Source organism: Peromyscus leucopus, chromosome 10 (genome assembly GCF_004664715.2).
Source record: "Peromyscus leucopus breed LL Stock chromosome 10, UCI_PerLeu_2.1, whole genome shotgun sequence".
Classification (NCBI taxonomy): Eukaryota; Metazoa; Chordata; class Mammalia; order Rodentia; family Cricetidae; genus Peromyscus; species Peromyscus leucopus.
Genome location: NC_051071.1, coordinates 4461235 through 4477318, shown reverse-complemented (window position 1 = coordinate 4477318; position 16084 = coordinate 4461235). Strand labels below are relative to the sequence as shown.

The following is a 16084-nucleotide window of genomic DNA, read 5'->3' as shown; positions in this document are numbered from 1 at the left end:
GAACAGATTACAAACAGATGGTGTCTTCTCATTATCTGGCTAAAAATAGTCATTTGCTACTGGTCTTGGACTTCCTGCTTTCTCCTCCATCCCATAATTATGACAGCACTTATTATGTCCAAACTCTAGAATGTATATGCCTTATTTTACTTACTGTCAGCACAGTTCTGAAGTGGGCGCCTTACAGATGAGAAAGGTACAGAGAGAATAAGAAATACAGGAACAGCCATCAGCCAACAGCCACCGTCTGTACGTACCCTCAATTCTGTGCTTACCCACATCATCTCATAGCACTAAGTGTCTTAGTCTGTGTAGCTGGACCATCATTAATAGGTAACTTATAACGTGTTTAAGTTTATTGGCTTTCAATTCTGGAGCTATGAAGTGTAAGAAGAGAGCCAGGTGAAAGGAAGGCTGAGAAGGCCAGCCTTGCCCTTGAAGACAGACTGGGCCTACCCATGAAGGCAATGCCCCTCAACGCTGTCAGTGACATTTAAACTTCAACATACATTTTAGAGGAGACATACTTTGAAACCATAACTGTAACTACCCTGAGGAAGTTTTCCTATAAAAAGATTGTAAGGCAGATAGTTATATCATCTACTTTGGGTGAGCAGAAAATTACTTTGCTAGTACTTATTTTGCTAATGATTCTGGGCAAAGGAGTCATTAGGGAATGTCTGAGGCCTTCATGTTTATCACTAGAGCATAATGCAAGCAGAGATCATGAGTTCACCTTCAAGCAAAATTCCTAAAGAATTTTACCAAAATCGTCTCTTTAATTTCACAAATATAGAGGAAATAATGAACACTTTTTCCTAATGTCTGATTGGTAAATTAAGACTCTGTAGTTAGAGTGCTTTCAATATTACTAAACACTAGCTGCATCTTCTCTTCAGTGGTACCTTCGTTACTTTCCTATTTTGTTGGACTCTCTTCCCTATACCTGCAAAGTGTGGTCACAAGAACATGTATGTACCTGTGCATGTGTGCATGCCTTTTAGTCCAGGTAAAAGGTAATAGAAAACATCACTGTTCCATGACCCACTCTAACCTTGCATTGATTTTCTTTGGTATAGAATTATTTTATGGCAAAATAAATCTAACTGGGAAATGGTGCAGAGTGGGCCAGCTTTGTCGAGGCTTTGTAGAACAGGCAATGTTTTGCAGGTTGTAAAGGGGACTAAGAGAGTTGTTCCTCATTTGAAGCTTTGAGTGCTAAAAGGCTCTATCTCTTAGTCTAAGGCCTACCTCCTCTTAGGCCCCAGGATGCTAGTGCCTGGGGCTCTGTTTTTCGGAAACGCCGACATATTCTTGACAGTAAAGATCTCTCTAACCTCTTACTCTGAAAAACTTGATTGTTGCCATATGGGTCCAAAGGTCAGATTTAGAAGTCAGTCTAAGGAGATTACTGTTATAAAATACTATGCTAATATATGCTACATGTTATCCCCAAGCTTTCAGATATGTTTTAGTAAACATTACTATCTTCCATTCCCTTGGTAAATCATGGGATTTTCCTCAGACAATAAGTGGTAAAAACAAGAAGAACATTCTAGAGAAACTAGTTGAGTGAATGCAAGAGGTTGTAGGCCTAGAAGCAGAACTGTAGCCACAGCTGCCTGGCTAAGACCACTGGTGGTGACAAAAGCCAGGTGGGGCATGTTGTTGTGGTACAACCCTTTAATCCCAGCACTCAGGAGGCAAGGCCAGGTAGATCTCTGTGAGTTCAAGGCCAGCCAGCCAGAACTACACAGCAATTTCCTGCCTAAAACAACAAAACCACCACCACCACCATCACCACCACCACCACCACCACCACCATATTCTGGGGATTCTTAAGGACATGGATTTCTGACAAAACCTTACAAAGACCATGGAATTTAATTGTAGAACTCAGTGTCTTTTTTTTAAAAATGGACATTTTATCACAAACACCAGACAGCCAAGGTCATGTGAGGTACAATGTTCTCAAACTGTAGATACCAGAGATATGGAAAAATAGCTTTTTAAAAGCAACTCTTAACGTCTCCTGTAACAGTTGCTTCTAATTTGTGTTCTGAGGAATGCCAGTTCTCTAATGTGTTTATTAATAGAAGTTATGCAGAAGGAGTTCCCATAGAGAAAGCTATCTGGGAAATGGTAAGCATTTTCAAGCAAGTTCAAAGACGCTTATCACAAGATTTCTCAGAAATTAGGGCATTTGCAAGTTCGTTGTTGCTTTTGTTTTTGTTTTTGAAATATAAATGTTCCCTTCCCTGTGCATGCCAATCCCTCTTTAACTGTGGTGCATCTCTCTCATCTGTGCTTTACTCCACCTCAGACTTACTTTGCCAGGGTCTTACTGGTCTAGCCCCAACAAATAGTGAGTACTGCACCTGCCAGCTAGCTTTGCTGATAGCATGTCCTAACATTTGTGTTGTTGTTTTTCACAATACCTGTAAACTAGAGTAAATTATTTGGGATTAATTTTTCAAGCTTCTGCTTTTTAAATTTCTGACCCACCTCTTAGTGTCTCTTAGTGTCTCCACTGTGTGTGTGTGTGTGTGTGTGTGTGTGTGTGTTGGTGAGGGGGGTGGTGAGTTAGATTCAATTCTGAGCTAGCACTCAGTCACTGTTAACATAGGAACAGTAGATGGCATCAGTATGGAGAGTCCTCCACACAATCTCCATTTAAATTTGATGTGAAAGCAGGACTCCACCTAACCAGAGAGGAGAAATGTCAGAGGGTGAGATGTCTGAGGCCATTCAGATGGCACATTTCTCCTTCCACAAATGGCATGATGGAAAACACATACATGAGAAACTGCAATCATTTCTGCAGCAGCAGATGATGAATAGCATCTATGACTCAACACTGTTAGGTTTCCTACTACAGAAACCAGCTGTCAGTAGGATACAGTAGGCTCCTCAGTCCCATAATTGTGCAGATCAGATTCTGACACTAAGAACAATTACTTACACAATGCTTCCTTTGTCTATCATGAATGTTCTATATAATGGCCACTTTGTCCCTCAAAACCTTTATGAGACTTTTTCTGATCACCTATTTAACACCACAACTCTGGGCCAGATAGATGGCTCAGCAGATAAAGGCACCTGAGTCTGATGACCTGAGGTTGCTTCCCACAGGACTCAATGGAAAAAGAAAGTTACACACACACAAACACACACACACACAAACACACACACACACACAGACAGACAGAGAGAGAGAGAGAGAGAGAGAGAGAGAGAGAGAGAGAGAATTAAAGGAAAATAAAATCGCAGCTCTCCTGCCAGGAGCCCTTCTGTCTTTTGTGTCAGCCCACGCCATCCAACACCCCAGTTAGCTGACTTATGTTTCCACCCCCACTACAATATAAGCAGCCTAAGTCAGGGCATTTCCCCCATTTATTTAGCTCACTGCTGAATGCACAGCATCTAGAAAAGGGCTTGACCAAGGTCTCTACCTTAACTCTGTTGTGTAGCAGTTTCCTCAGAGATTATAACACTACATCCTACAGGAAGCTCTTTAAGCAGGAAGATAAAGACCTCAAAATGGCTCCAAGAAGTCTCTGAAACTGACCACGTTCACTAGACCCCTCCCTGCCAGAGTAAGCAATAAAGATAGCTAAGAGTCCCTCTCAGAAGGAAAGAAGCTGAGCTGGAAAAAAAAAAAAAAAAAAAAAAAAAAGGCCCAGACCAGACCAGCTGCCTGGAAGAGGTTTAGAACAGCGTCTCCTGGAAACCAGGACACTCTCCAACCTGTTGAGCTGCCTGCAGCCTGCACAGTGTGTTCCTGGTTTCCCAGCTTTTGTGAGCTGTGAGCCATGCTGGGGTGGACCTTGCTGGGGTGGACCTTGTTGGGGTGGACCTTGCTGGGGTGAACCTTGCTGGTGTGGACCTTGCTGGTAAAGCTGCCTTTGTAACTCCTGTAACTAGCCCATCACTCACACTCCTGTGACTAGCCTGTCACCCAACTCCTGTAAGTAACCCCAAGAAAACTCACTGGTTTACTAAGTTGGACTTTGGTGGTATCTGTACTTTGGTCTGTCATGGGTTCCCTATCTGGGATCAGTAGATGTGTGTTGCATCTCCCCAGGAAATGTGTTGTCATACAACAAATCCTCACAAAAAACCCTCTGAGAGATTATTTAAAAAAGTTATAACTAAGAAAAACTATATACAAAAGTACAATGACTATATATCATATATATATATAAGCAATAAATACCTAAAAAATGTCTTTGCTCCATAGATAAGGACATCGAAGCTTATTTGCCCAGAGTCAGAAAACACACAGTGGTAGAAAGAGGGTGAACAAGTGCAGCACATGACAAACTGTAAATGTTTTTTTTTTTTTTTTCCTGAGAGGGTTTTTTTAAAGTTACAAACTGTACATATTATTTTGTATGGCTTGCTAGAAATGGTAAAATTACAGAATCACATCAGTTTTGTAAGTCATCCTGGAGCAGGGAAAGAGGATGCACACAAATAAGCTCCAGAAGTTTTCGGGCAAAGGCAGCATTCCACAGCTGGCTTATGGTGGGTGAAATCTGCAGTGTAAACACCGTAGTCAGAAAAATGTTCCTCTGATCAGCCAAATACTCTCATGTCTTAATCTCTGAATGTGTGAACAATTGCTTCACATTGCTCAGGGTTTCTGCATGCCAGAGTTTTGAGATGAGGGATGACCCTGGAGTATTAGATGGGCCCACAGTTATCTCACAGGTCCTCCTAAGAGGAAGGCAGAGCAGCTGTCAGGAGGAAGGGGTTGAGTGTGATGCTGCTGGCTCTGAAGAGGAAGGTGCCATGAGCCAAGGTAGAAAGGCAGCCTCTCCAAGCTGGGAAAGGCAAGGAACAGATTCTCCCTTAGGACCCCTACAAGGAGCCAGTGAGACTGACTTGGGACTTCCAACTTCAGGACTGCCTGAAGTGGCTTTGAGCTGGTACTGAGGCTTGTCATTGATAACAACAGCAATAGGAAACAAATATAGCAAATGATCCTTCAACAAAACTGACTTTGAAATGATCTACTATATTTATGGTATATAGAGTGAGAGGAGTTTGGCTCGGCCAATAGTTCTGGGGTCAGAGAAAAGCTGTTATATCTGCTTACTTTGTAACCACACTGTAATATCTACAAAATATTTCCAATTATACCTCATAGAAATTGTTGTAGAGATTAAAGAATATACTTTACATAAAATATAACCTATTCCAGGCAATTTTTTCTTAAAGTTTCTACTTTGAGGCATCATGAAAAAAAAACCATACAGATACACATGGAGAAGACAAGATCACAGAATGAAGACAATACAACTAGAAGCATCGATGCCTGTCAGCTAATGTTGAAATGTGCGTTAAATAAGTGGATCTGAATGTCATGGGAAGTGCTATATTAGCACATATCACAAACACAACCCTATAGAGAGTTCTCTCAGCAATCCTCAAGCAGCACTACAGTGCTACAGTGTGATGCTCTGGAAACATGACTGGTTGGATTCTTCCCATATACGCAAAGAGAGCTTAGATCCCCAGTTCTCTGCCAGAAGAGTTCCAGGTTACTTCTTTAACCACTGGTTACAGCAACACTATTCTGAGATGTGTCATGTCCTTAAAATAGACTGTGATCAAATTGTCCTGCAAAACAGCTTTCAAGTCTAACTCTGTATTTGTACATAACAAACATCTGTCCAACCTGCTTTGCTGGCCCTTTATTCTCAATGTAGGGAACTGGCTCATTGTATGTTCTTGCATTTGTGTAAATGAATTTAGCATAGTTCACACGTCTTCTGTCCACACCAAGTTTTGAGTGTTGTGTGATTTTTCCAGGATTTTTTTCATGTTTGATTTCTTCTTTTTTTTCAGTTATGCATGCTATACCAGCATCTTCTATTTTATGCTGTCTGAAAAACATAATTAAGTAGTAAATAATTTATGACAATAAGCATCTCATTAGTTACAAATAAGGAAGATAAAGCCTAATACATTTCAAGCATTAGTGAAGACAATTTAGTTTTGATAGGCTCATGCTATTAAAATTTGACATTGGAGTATCTTCTCACTCTAAATCATGTAGGAAATAAAGAATCTGTGTCAACAGTGATTATTCATCAGGGTACACTAGTATAGTAAACAGATTCATTTTCTTGGAGTAAAGAGTAGTGACATGATTGTGCTTGTAAATCATATTTGGAGTATTTATGCATGTGGGTAGGTTACATGCTAATATGAACACATCTTTAAAAGCTTTATTATTGGACTGGGGTGACATCTGAATGGGCAAGAGCAGGTACTTGCCTTACATGTACAAATCTCAGCACCCATGTAAAAAGCAGAATATGCAAGTACCTCCAGCCCCAAGGCTGTGAGAGGTGGAGACAGAAGGATGACTGGGGCTTGCTGGCAGCCAGCCCAGCTCCAGGTTCAGTGAGAGACTTTTCTCAAGGCAATAAGACAGAGAATGATAAAATTGTTACCCAACATCCTCCTCTGACTTCCAATCCCACATTGGCACATTTAACCCATCCACACAGGTACATATAACACACACAAGATAGACAAGCAGACAGATAGACAGACAGACAGATAGATACATAGATGTATGGATGGATAGATAGATAATAGATTAGATAGACTATGATAGGTAGATAGGTGATAAATAGATGATAGATGATATATAGACAGATGATAGGTAGGTAGGAAGGTAGGTAGATAGACAAATAGATAAAGCTAAAAAGTTTCTATGTTAAGAACTGCCTTTTTCACAGTCTATGCCTACATAGTTCAAGCATCTGGACAAGAATAATGACTTAATGTTAAAAGTTCACTTGGAAAACATATCACCAAATGTCTATAACTTTGAGAAAATACCACTGTGCAGGTGAAACAATCATTTCAGTCTCAGTGTTCTTTGCTTCTAATACTTCTACAAAAATAAAAATTGCTAGATGAGGTGGCACATACTTGTTATTCCAGCACAGGCAGAGACAGGTGGCTTTCTGTGAGTTCAAGGCCAGCCTGGTCTATACAATGAGATCCAGGCCAGTTAGAGGTACTATCTCGAAAAAAATTATTGCAAGGAAAATATTAAAGGTATGCTTAAAATATTTCATAGGTTATAGGGAAAGAAAACTTTTCAAAGCTCAAGGACCATTAGAGTCTGAATGAAAAATGGAGAGAGACAATTGGACCAGGCAGGGGTGGTGCACACCTTTAATCCCAGCCAGGCAGATCTTTGTGAGTTTGAGGCCAGCCTGGTCTAGAGAACAAGATCCAGGAGAGGCACCAAAACTACACAGAGAAATCCTGTCTCGAAAAAGAGAGAGTAAAATTTAAATATTGGCAGTATAAGGAAGATGCAGTATTTATAAGAGAAGGAAGTCAAATTTTCTGAGCTAGAGACAAATGTGCAAGTAGCTGTATTCAGGGACTGCAGGAGAGAAAGAGAATGTCCAGAGTGTAGGTCAAGCATGCTTAGGACTTTGGCTGGAATGAACCTCACCCACTTCTATCTGAGGATGGTGTGGCATCCTATGCCCTGTCCCATGGAGTACCTTTACTTTCATTATGATTCCATCCTCTGCCACTCAAGGATCACTTGAAAACTCCACTGAGCCCTCCATAGACACCTGGAGATCAGCAGCAAGAATCTTTTAAATTACTCCTAGGCTGAAGTTGTGCCTATGCCTAATTGAACTGAGGTTACTTCTGACACTCCACTTGTACATTAATACATAGTGGCCCCAAGACTGAATACCAAGAAACATTGAGTTGGGGTAACAACAAAGATCCAAATACCCACTCAAGAATGACCATATATCCATATCAAGAAATACCACCAATGACTAAATTCCAGATACTTTGATCCCATTATGAACATACAAACAACATGAATAGCCAAGATAATATGTCTCTTCCAAAAATTAGAACCCACATAGCAATCCCTGAGAAAATCAACTTAGCTGATACAGAAGGAAATCATTTCAAAATAGCAGTTATAAATATGTTCAAGGAACTCATAGAAGGTATGAGTAAATGCCTGAATGAAGACCTAGGAAACACAAACACCTGGAGCAATCATTCAAACAATTCAAGCAATATGAAAAGAGAATAGAATAGGAGATGGACTCCAAAGAACAAACTGAAACAAAATGAAAACTCAGAAAGTCAAACAAAAAGCTCAGAGGAAAGCCTGACCCATGGATCATGTAGAAGAGAGAATATCAAGTCTTGAAGACAAGGTAGAGAAACTCAGTCTAAAAAATGTTAAATCCAACATGTAGAAACTGTGTCAATATAAAAAAAAACAACAAATGTATGAATAATAGGTATAGAACAGATCCTCATGTTGTGGTGGCCCCAACCATAAAATTATTTTCATAAGTGTAATTTTGCTACTATTATGAATTGTAATATAAAAATCTATGTTTTCCGATAGTCATAGGCAACCCCTGTGAAAGGGTCATTTGCCACCACAATTACCCCCAGGGGCTTGAAACCCCACAGGTGAAGAACCATTGAATATAGAAGAATAAGAAGAGACTCATCACAAAGGATAGAAAACATATCAACAAAAATCATAAACAATTTATTAAATCTAAAAAAAGATGTTTATTAAGATGTAACAGGGATACAGAACACCAAATAGACAAGACCAGAAAAGAAAGTCCAAATACACAGAGCCAATACAGAGATGAAAGCCAAGAGGTCAGAGCAATAGCTAAGAGCTGAAAACCTTACCCTTCACTGTTGCTGTTGCCCTACCTCTCCGAACAAGACCTATTTCCTGTGTGTCTGTCTTTTTATAGTGTTTCTGTTCTGCCTTCTCATTGGTTGTAAACCCAACCACATGACCTGTTAGTCACTGCCTGTCTGTACAGACCTCCAGGGCTTCTATGGTTGGTATTGAGATTAAAGGCGTATGTCACCAATGCTGGCTGTATCCTTGAACACACAGAGCTCTACCTAGCTCTGCCTACCAAGTGCTGGGATTAAAGGCATGCACCATCACCGCCCAGCTTTTGCTATGGCTTGCTAATAGCTCTGACCCCCAGGCAACTTTATTTATTAACATACAGATCACATTTCAGTACAAATAAAATATCACCATATTTCCCCTTTTCTATTTTAATAAAAAGAAAAAAGGAAAAAGGTTATAACTAACATAAGAAAAACTATATACAAAAGTACAATAACTATATACCATATATACAAGTAATAAACACCTAAACAATGTCTAGTCCATTTGTATTTGACAAATTCAGAGAAAATAATTTCATTATCTATCCTATTTTGGTAAGTCCAAAATGTACCTAATTCGCTTTCTATCCTAACTAATCTTCAACTATAACTAACTAATCTTCAACTATAACTAACTAATCTTTAACTCCCTCAGAGACCCAAGAAGGAAATAATATTACCTAATAAAAAATAAAAACAGGAAGTGCATGCAAGCAGCCTCTAAAAAAAAATGTGAGTTGACAGAAACAGCCAGCTGCCTGGACAGTCACCAAAATTTCTCCGCAGTGTTTGGGCATCATCTTCAGCCTATAGGCTCAGCGTATCTGACAGACTCATTTGTGAAGTAGGATGTACACAAGGTCAATAGTTCGACCTCACATTGGGTGAGAACAGTCCATGTACCAGAAACACCTGAATTCCACTAGTGTCATGTCATGATTCAGGATTTTAAATTCTGGAAATTGTTGATGTTTTTTTTAATTCAGCTGTCCATTCTTTTTGGCTATGTGTGTATGTGGCTTCATCTTAGCATCCTGTTCTTCTCCATATCCCTCTATTAGATGCCAGTCTACTATTGAGAGGTGTGAGCTTAGATACTCTTCAAGAATAACTATTTCAGCTGTCATTCCACTGCACATCAGAAGCCATCGGCCCACTGCCTGTTCAGCTGCCTTTGAAGAAAAGGGCACTGTACCTTTTCTGGATGCGAAGGCCACTTCAGGGATAGTGCCATATTGTCATGGCCTCAGAAGACACCTTTTGATAAAGCCATAACTACACTTGTTTTGACAAGAATCAGTAGTCCTTTGTTTCATGTCCTGTCTGTCCTGTTTGTCAAGAGTTGATTCGAGGATACTTTGGGGATATTTACTGTTAATCTCTCCCAAAAATATTACTGCAAGCTCTTTGCCAAGGTTCACTTTCAGCCCATAATTTTTCAATGCCCTCCTTAGTTAAAGGTAGGACAATTTCTGCTGGGTCTATTCCTGCTAATTGACGAAGTCTCAATTTTCCTTTCCAAATCAAGTCAGAGATTTTTTTCACATAAGTTTTCAATTTTTTATTTGGTTTTTTTGGTAAAAATATCCATTCCAATATCATATCTTCCTCCTGCATTAATATTCCTGTAGGAGAATGCCTAGAAGGTAAAATAATCAAAATGCAATCCAGCTTTGGATCAATACGATCCACGTGCCCTTCATGTACTTTCTTTTCTACCAAGGCCAATTCTTTCTCAGCTTCAGGTGATAATTCTCTTGGACTATTTAAGTTCTTGTCACCTTCTAAGGTTTTGAACAAATTATTCAGCTCATCATTTTTCACCCCAGCAATAGTTTGTAGATGAGAAATGTCTCCAAATAATCTTTGAAAGTCATTAACAGTCTGTAGTCGATCTCTCCTAATTTGCACCTTTTGGGGTCTAATTTTTTGTAGCTCTATTTTATATCCTAAATAATTAATAGAATCTCCTCTTTGTATCTTTTCAGGAGCAATTTGTAATTCCAGCAAGGCAAAATTTTCTTTTCTTCTTCAAACACGCTTTCTAAAGTATCTGCATTTGAATCAGCTAGTAAAATATCATCTGTATAACGATAAATTATAGATTTAGGAAATTTTTTTACATATCACTTCCAATGGCTGTTGTACAAAATATTGGCACAGAGTTGGGCTATTAAACATTCCCTGTGGGAGGAATCTCCATTGAAATCTTTTAACTGGTTGAGAATTATTGTAAGTAGGCACCATGAAGGCAAATCTTTCTTTGTCTTTTTCTTGTAAGGTTATTGAAAAGAAACAGTCTTTTAAATCAATAACTATAAAAGGCCATCCTTTTGGTAGCAGAATAGGCAAAGGAATTCCAGATTGTAGAGAGCCCATTGGCTGAATTACTTTGTTAATTGCTCTAAGGTCTGTTTACCATTCTCCATTTACCAGATTTCTTTTTAATAACAAATACAGGAGAATTCCAAGGGCTGGTTGATTCTTCAATATGCTGAGCATTTAACTGTTCTTCTACCAGCTTTTCTAAGCCTGGAGTTTCTCTGTTGTTAAAGGCCATTACTGAACTCATACAGGCTTGTCTGTTAACCATTTTAAAGGTAGAGCTGTTGGTGTCTTTGGAAGATCATCAGTTGTTGTGCCCTGTTCTTGTATAATATGGATGGCTGGTGACCACTCATTAGAATAATATCTTCTAATATTTCTCTCAGAAACATGTGCTCGTTTATGATTTGTTTCTGAGATTGGAGGGATATTAATCTGAGTATTCCATTGTTGCAACAGGTCTCGACCCCACAGGTTCATAGCTATCTTAGCCACATATGGTTTTAATTTTCCTCTCTGTCCTTCTGGACCTATACATTCAAGCCATCTTGCACTCTGTTTCACTTGAGATAATGTCCCAGTTCCTACCAGTCTGAACATTTACCTCCTGAAGAGGCCAAGTTGGATGACAAAAAATCTGGTGCAATTATGGTAACGTCCACACTTGTGTCTTCCAGACCAGACAACAAAACACCATTTATTTTTATTGTTAATTTTGGTCTTTGTTCATTTATAAAAGTTTGCCAAAATTTTTTCTTTATGTTTTCTCCTGAATTTTCTATTCTCTCTGTTTCATCATCCTGAGCAACATGATTTATTCCAATAGACATTTGGTTATTTAATTGGTCTGAGTAGGGGTTTCCTCTATGACTGCAGGAAAGATTTGAACTGGATTTGTTGTAGGGGCCTGCCTGAGGCCCCTCTGGGAGTTTCCAAAGACTGAGGCAAAGGATTACCCTGTCTGTCCTTTGTTGATCTACATTCGTTGGCCCAGTGTTTTCCTTTACCACACCTTCTGCATACTCCAGAAGGAAGGGGCATTCTGTTGCCATTGTACCTTGAAGAAACATTGTTTCTAGGAATGACCTGTTTACAGTCCCTTTTCAAATGTCTTTGCTTTCCACATCCAAAACATCTAACATTCCTTAAACCTTTTGAAATTGCTTCTCCTACCTACATATCATCATGCTCATAAGCCTCAACATTAACTGTGTCTCTAATCCAATCTTCCAAAGGTGCAGATCTTGCCTTTAACGGCCTGATTATTCTTTTGCATGCTGCATTCGCATTCTCAAAGGTCAAAGATTCAATTATTATCTTACTAGCTTCTGAATCTGGGACCATTCTCTTTATGGCTGAAGCCAGTCTTTGTAAAAAAAAAAAAAAAAAAAATCTGTGAAAGATTCTTTTGGACCTCATATAAACATTGTGTTTGTACTGAAGCATATTTGCCTTCTCCAATAAGCTGATCCTGGAAGACCTGTATTCCTTTATCCCTCCCTTGTTTTTTTTATATTTTAGCCTCCTCTTTGAACCGCATTTGCCACTGGAGCCTCTGGCCGGGTTCCAGAACAGCCTGTGCCAGCTCCTGCCAGTCCTGTATAATCCTATTATAAGTTGACCAGGTGTTTAACATTTGCTTTACATATGGGGAATGCATGCCGTAAGATACTATTGCCTCCTTAAACCTTCGTAAATCTAACATTTCAATTGGAGCCCAAGTATTCACTTGATCAGGTAACTGCTGTAGGGTTACCGAATAAATTAAGGGTGTGAAAACAGACTTTCTTTCTGTAACCTTATGATCCAGTCTTGAAACAACTTCATTGTTAATTTCTTCTGTCTGAATTTGAATTTCTCTATAATTCATTTTAACAGGTTTTTCTAACACTTTTATCCTGGCACTTAAATGACTATATTTTTAAATAGTAAAATGAAGATAAGAAATGAAATAAAGTGCAGAATTCAATTAACATTAATCTTCTCATATAGTTGTTCCATTATCAGACTGCCTAAAATTTCAAACAAAGCCCAATTTTTTCCAGTGTACACATAAACCCATTTTTTAAATGTAAAAAAATTCTCTTTTAAATAGTTTCCTTTAAAAATATCTTATATCTTAATTGACTTACTAAGTCTACATAGAACAGTAGAAATCTGAGAGAATTTCAAAACAGCTACCTAGTGTCCGAGGTGTGAATCCAAAGAGAGAGAAAGAGAGAGAGAGAGAGAGAGAGAGAGAGAGAGAGAGAGAGAGAGAGAGAACGCAAGAAAGCATAGCTGGCTAAAGCTTAAATCCAGCCACGTGTTCCTGCTTGAGCTGATTCAAGCATGGGCTCTGGCTTCCTTAAGCTCTGACCACATGCATTGGCTTTACAGGCAGGGGCCCTGTTCGCAGGGCAGGCCTGAGTTGTTTGTAGCACCGGCTTTAACCAAGTAGCTCGAGCTGCAGCTAACCTCTTGGGGCTATGGTCAGTCTGTCCTGAGACCAAGCCGACCTGGGCCTGAGCTAGGGAGCTGGGCTGCCTAGGCAGGAAACTGGACCTGCCACCAAGCCAAGCCAAGCGGTTTTTAATGGATTCTTGTCAGGTTGGGTGCCATATGTGGATGTAACCAACCATGTTATTAAATAAGAAACACAGAGCCAATACAGAGATGAAATCCAAGAGGTCAGAGCAATAGCTAAGAGCTAAAAACCTTACCCTTCACTGTCGCTGTTGCCTACCTCTCTGAAAGAGACCTACTTCCTGTGTCTGTCTTTTTTTAATAGAGTTTCTGTTCTGCCTTCTCATTGGTTATAAAACCAATCACATGACCTCCTTGTCACTGCCTGTCTGTACAGACCTCCAGGTCTTCTATGGTTGATATTGAGATTAAAGTCATGTGTCTCCAATGCTGGCTGTATCCTTGAACACACAGAGATCTACCTAGCTCTGCCTACCAAGTGCTAGGATTAAAGGCATGCACCACCACCACCCAGCTTTTGCTATGGCTTGTTAATAGCTCTGACCACGAGGCAACTTTATTTATTAACATACAAATCACATTTCAGTACAAATAAAATATCACTATAAGTAGGCATCACTATTCTAATATATGACAAGTAGACTTCAAACAAAAACTCATCAGAAATGGGAGCAAAGGACATTTCATGACTATTTTAAAAAATCGACCAAGAGGATATTACAATTCTGAACATTCATGTACCCAGCACAGGGGCGACCAATAGTGTTTCATAAAAGAAACACAATTAAACCTAAAAATCACAAATTAACCCCAACAGCATTCTCATTAATAGACAGACACCCAGACAAAAACTAAGTAGAGAAACTCTAAAGAAACTGAATGCCATCATAGATCAGATAGATCTAATATCCACAGCCAAGCATCAGGCCATGCTCTGGGAGTCCGGTCGAAGAGAGGGAAGAGTGATTATATGAGGAAGGGGGGGCCAAGATCATGATGAGGAATCTATGGAGAAAACTGAACCAAGCTCGTAGGAACTCACAAACTTGAGACTGACAGCTGTGGAACCTGCATGGGACCAGACTAGGTCCTCTGCATACAGGAGATAGTTGTGTAATTTGGTCTGTTTGAGGGGCCCTGGCAGTGTGATCAGGATCTATCCCTGGTGTATGTACTAGCTTTCTGGAGTCCATTACTTATGGTGGGATGACTTGCTCAGCCTTGATGCAGTGGCAGGGACTTGTTCCTGCCTCAACTCAATGTACCAGCCTTTGTTAACTCCCCATGGGAGGCATTAACTTTTGGATGAGGGGATGGGGGTAGTTAAGGGTGGGAAGGCTTGGTGGAGAGCAGAAGGAGGGATGAGAGGGGGATCTGTGTTAGATCTGTGTTAGAATATAAAATGAATAAAAAAAAATACAATGAATCAAAGAAACCAAAAGTTTGTTCTTTGAAAAGATTGACAAGATTGGCACACATTTATCCAAATTAACCCAAATAGAGAGATGACACAAATTAATAAAATCAGAGCTCAAAGGGTAACATTACAGAAGATAGAGGAAATTAAAATAATCATAAAGACATGCTTAAAAAATCTCTATACCACCAAAATGGAAAATCTAAAAGAAATAGATGAAGTTGAGACATATGTGACCTACCAAAGCTAAATAAAATGAAGCAAATAATTTAAATACACCCATAACACCTGAGAAAAAGCAGTAATTAAAGATCCCCTCAAATGACAAAACCCAGTAACATCTGTATAAATCTCAAAAGTCCACCAGAGCTTCAAAGAAGAACTGGCACCAACACCCTCTAAATTATTCTGTAAAATACAAGAGGAAAGAACAATTCTGAATTCTTTTTTTTTTTAAAGCCAGCATTGCTCTTGCACAAAAAAACTAAAACTAAAAAAAAAAGCAGATAAAGATTTAACAAAAGAAAGAAAGAAAATTATAGGCTAATATGAAGAACAAAAATTCCCAATAAAATATTTTTGCAACAAAATTCAAAAGCACATCAAAAAGATTATCCACCATGATCAACTTGGCTTCATTCCAGAGGTGCAGGGATGGTTCAACATACATAGATCAATAAATCAATCATGCCAGGCATGATGGCACATGACTTCAGGAAGGCAGAGGAAGGCAGATCTCTGAGTTTGAGACTAATCTAGTCTTCATAATGAGTTCCAGGCCAACCAGAGCTATATATTTTTGCTGTTTCAAAACAAGCAAAACATAAAAATAAACAAATATATATAATCCACCACATAAAATGACTTAAGGATAAAAACCCACATGATCATCTCATTGGATTTAGAAAAGATCTTTGGTAAAATTCAAAATCCCTTCATGACAAAAGTTTTGAAAAGTCTGTGGATAAAGGGGACATATCTCAACATATTAAAGGCAATATATGTGGTGATATATTGTGTACCCCAATAAAACTTATCTGGGGATCAGAGGACAGAGCCAGCCACTAGATTAGACATAGAGGCCAGACAGTGATGGTGCATCACTTTATTCCTATCACTCAGGAGGCAGAGATCCATCTGGATCTCTGT

The 16084-nt window shown here is 39.2% G+C and overlaps 1 protein-coding gene across 1 annotated transcript in view; it reads right to left on the bottom strand.

Moving 5' to 3' along the window:
• The window catches only part of C10H2orf73 (chromosome 10 C2orf73 homolog), a 71415-nt gene that overhangs the window by 36178 nt on the left and 19153 nt on the right, over positions 1 to 16084 (bottom strand). Inside the window, exon 2 of the mRNA XM_028891547.2 lies at positions 5684 to 5891. Within this exon, the coding sequence (XP_028747380.2) occupies positions 5684 to 5891 (208 nt within the window). The remainder of the gene's footprint in view (positions 1 to 5683; positions 5892 to 16084) is intronic.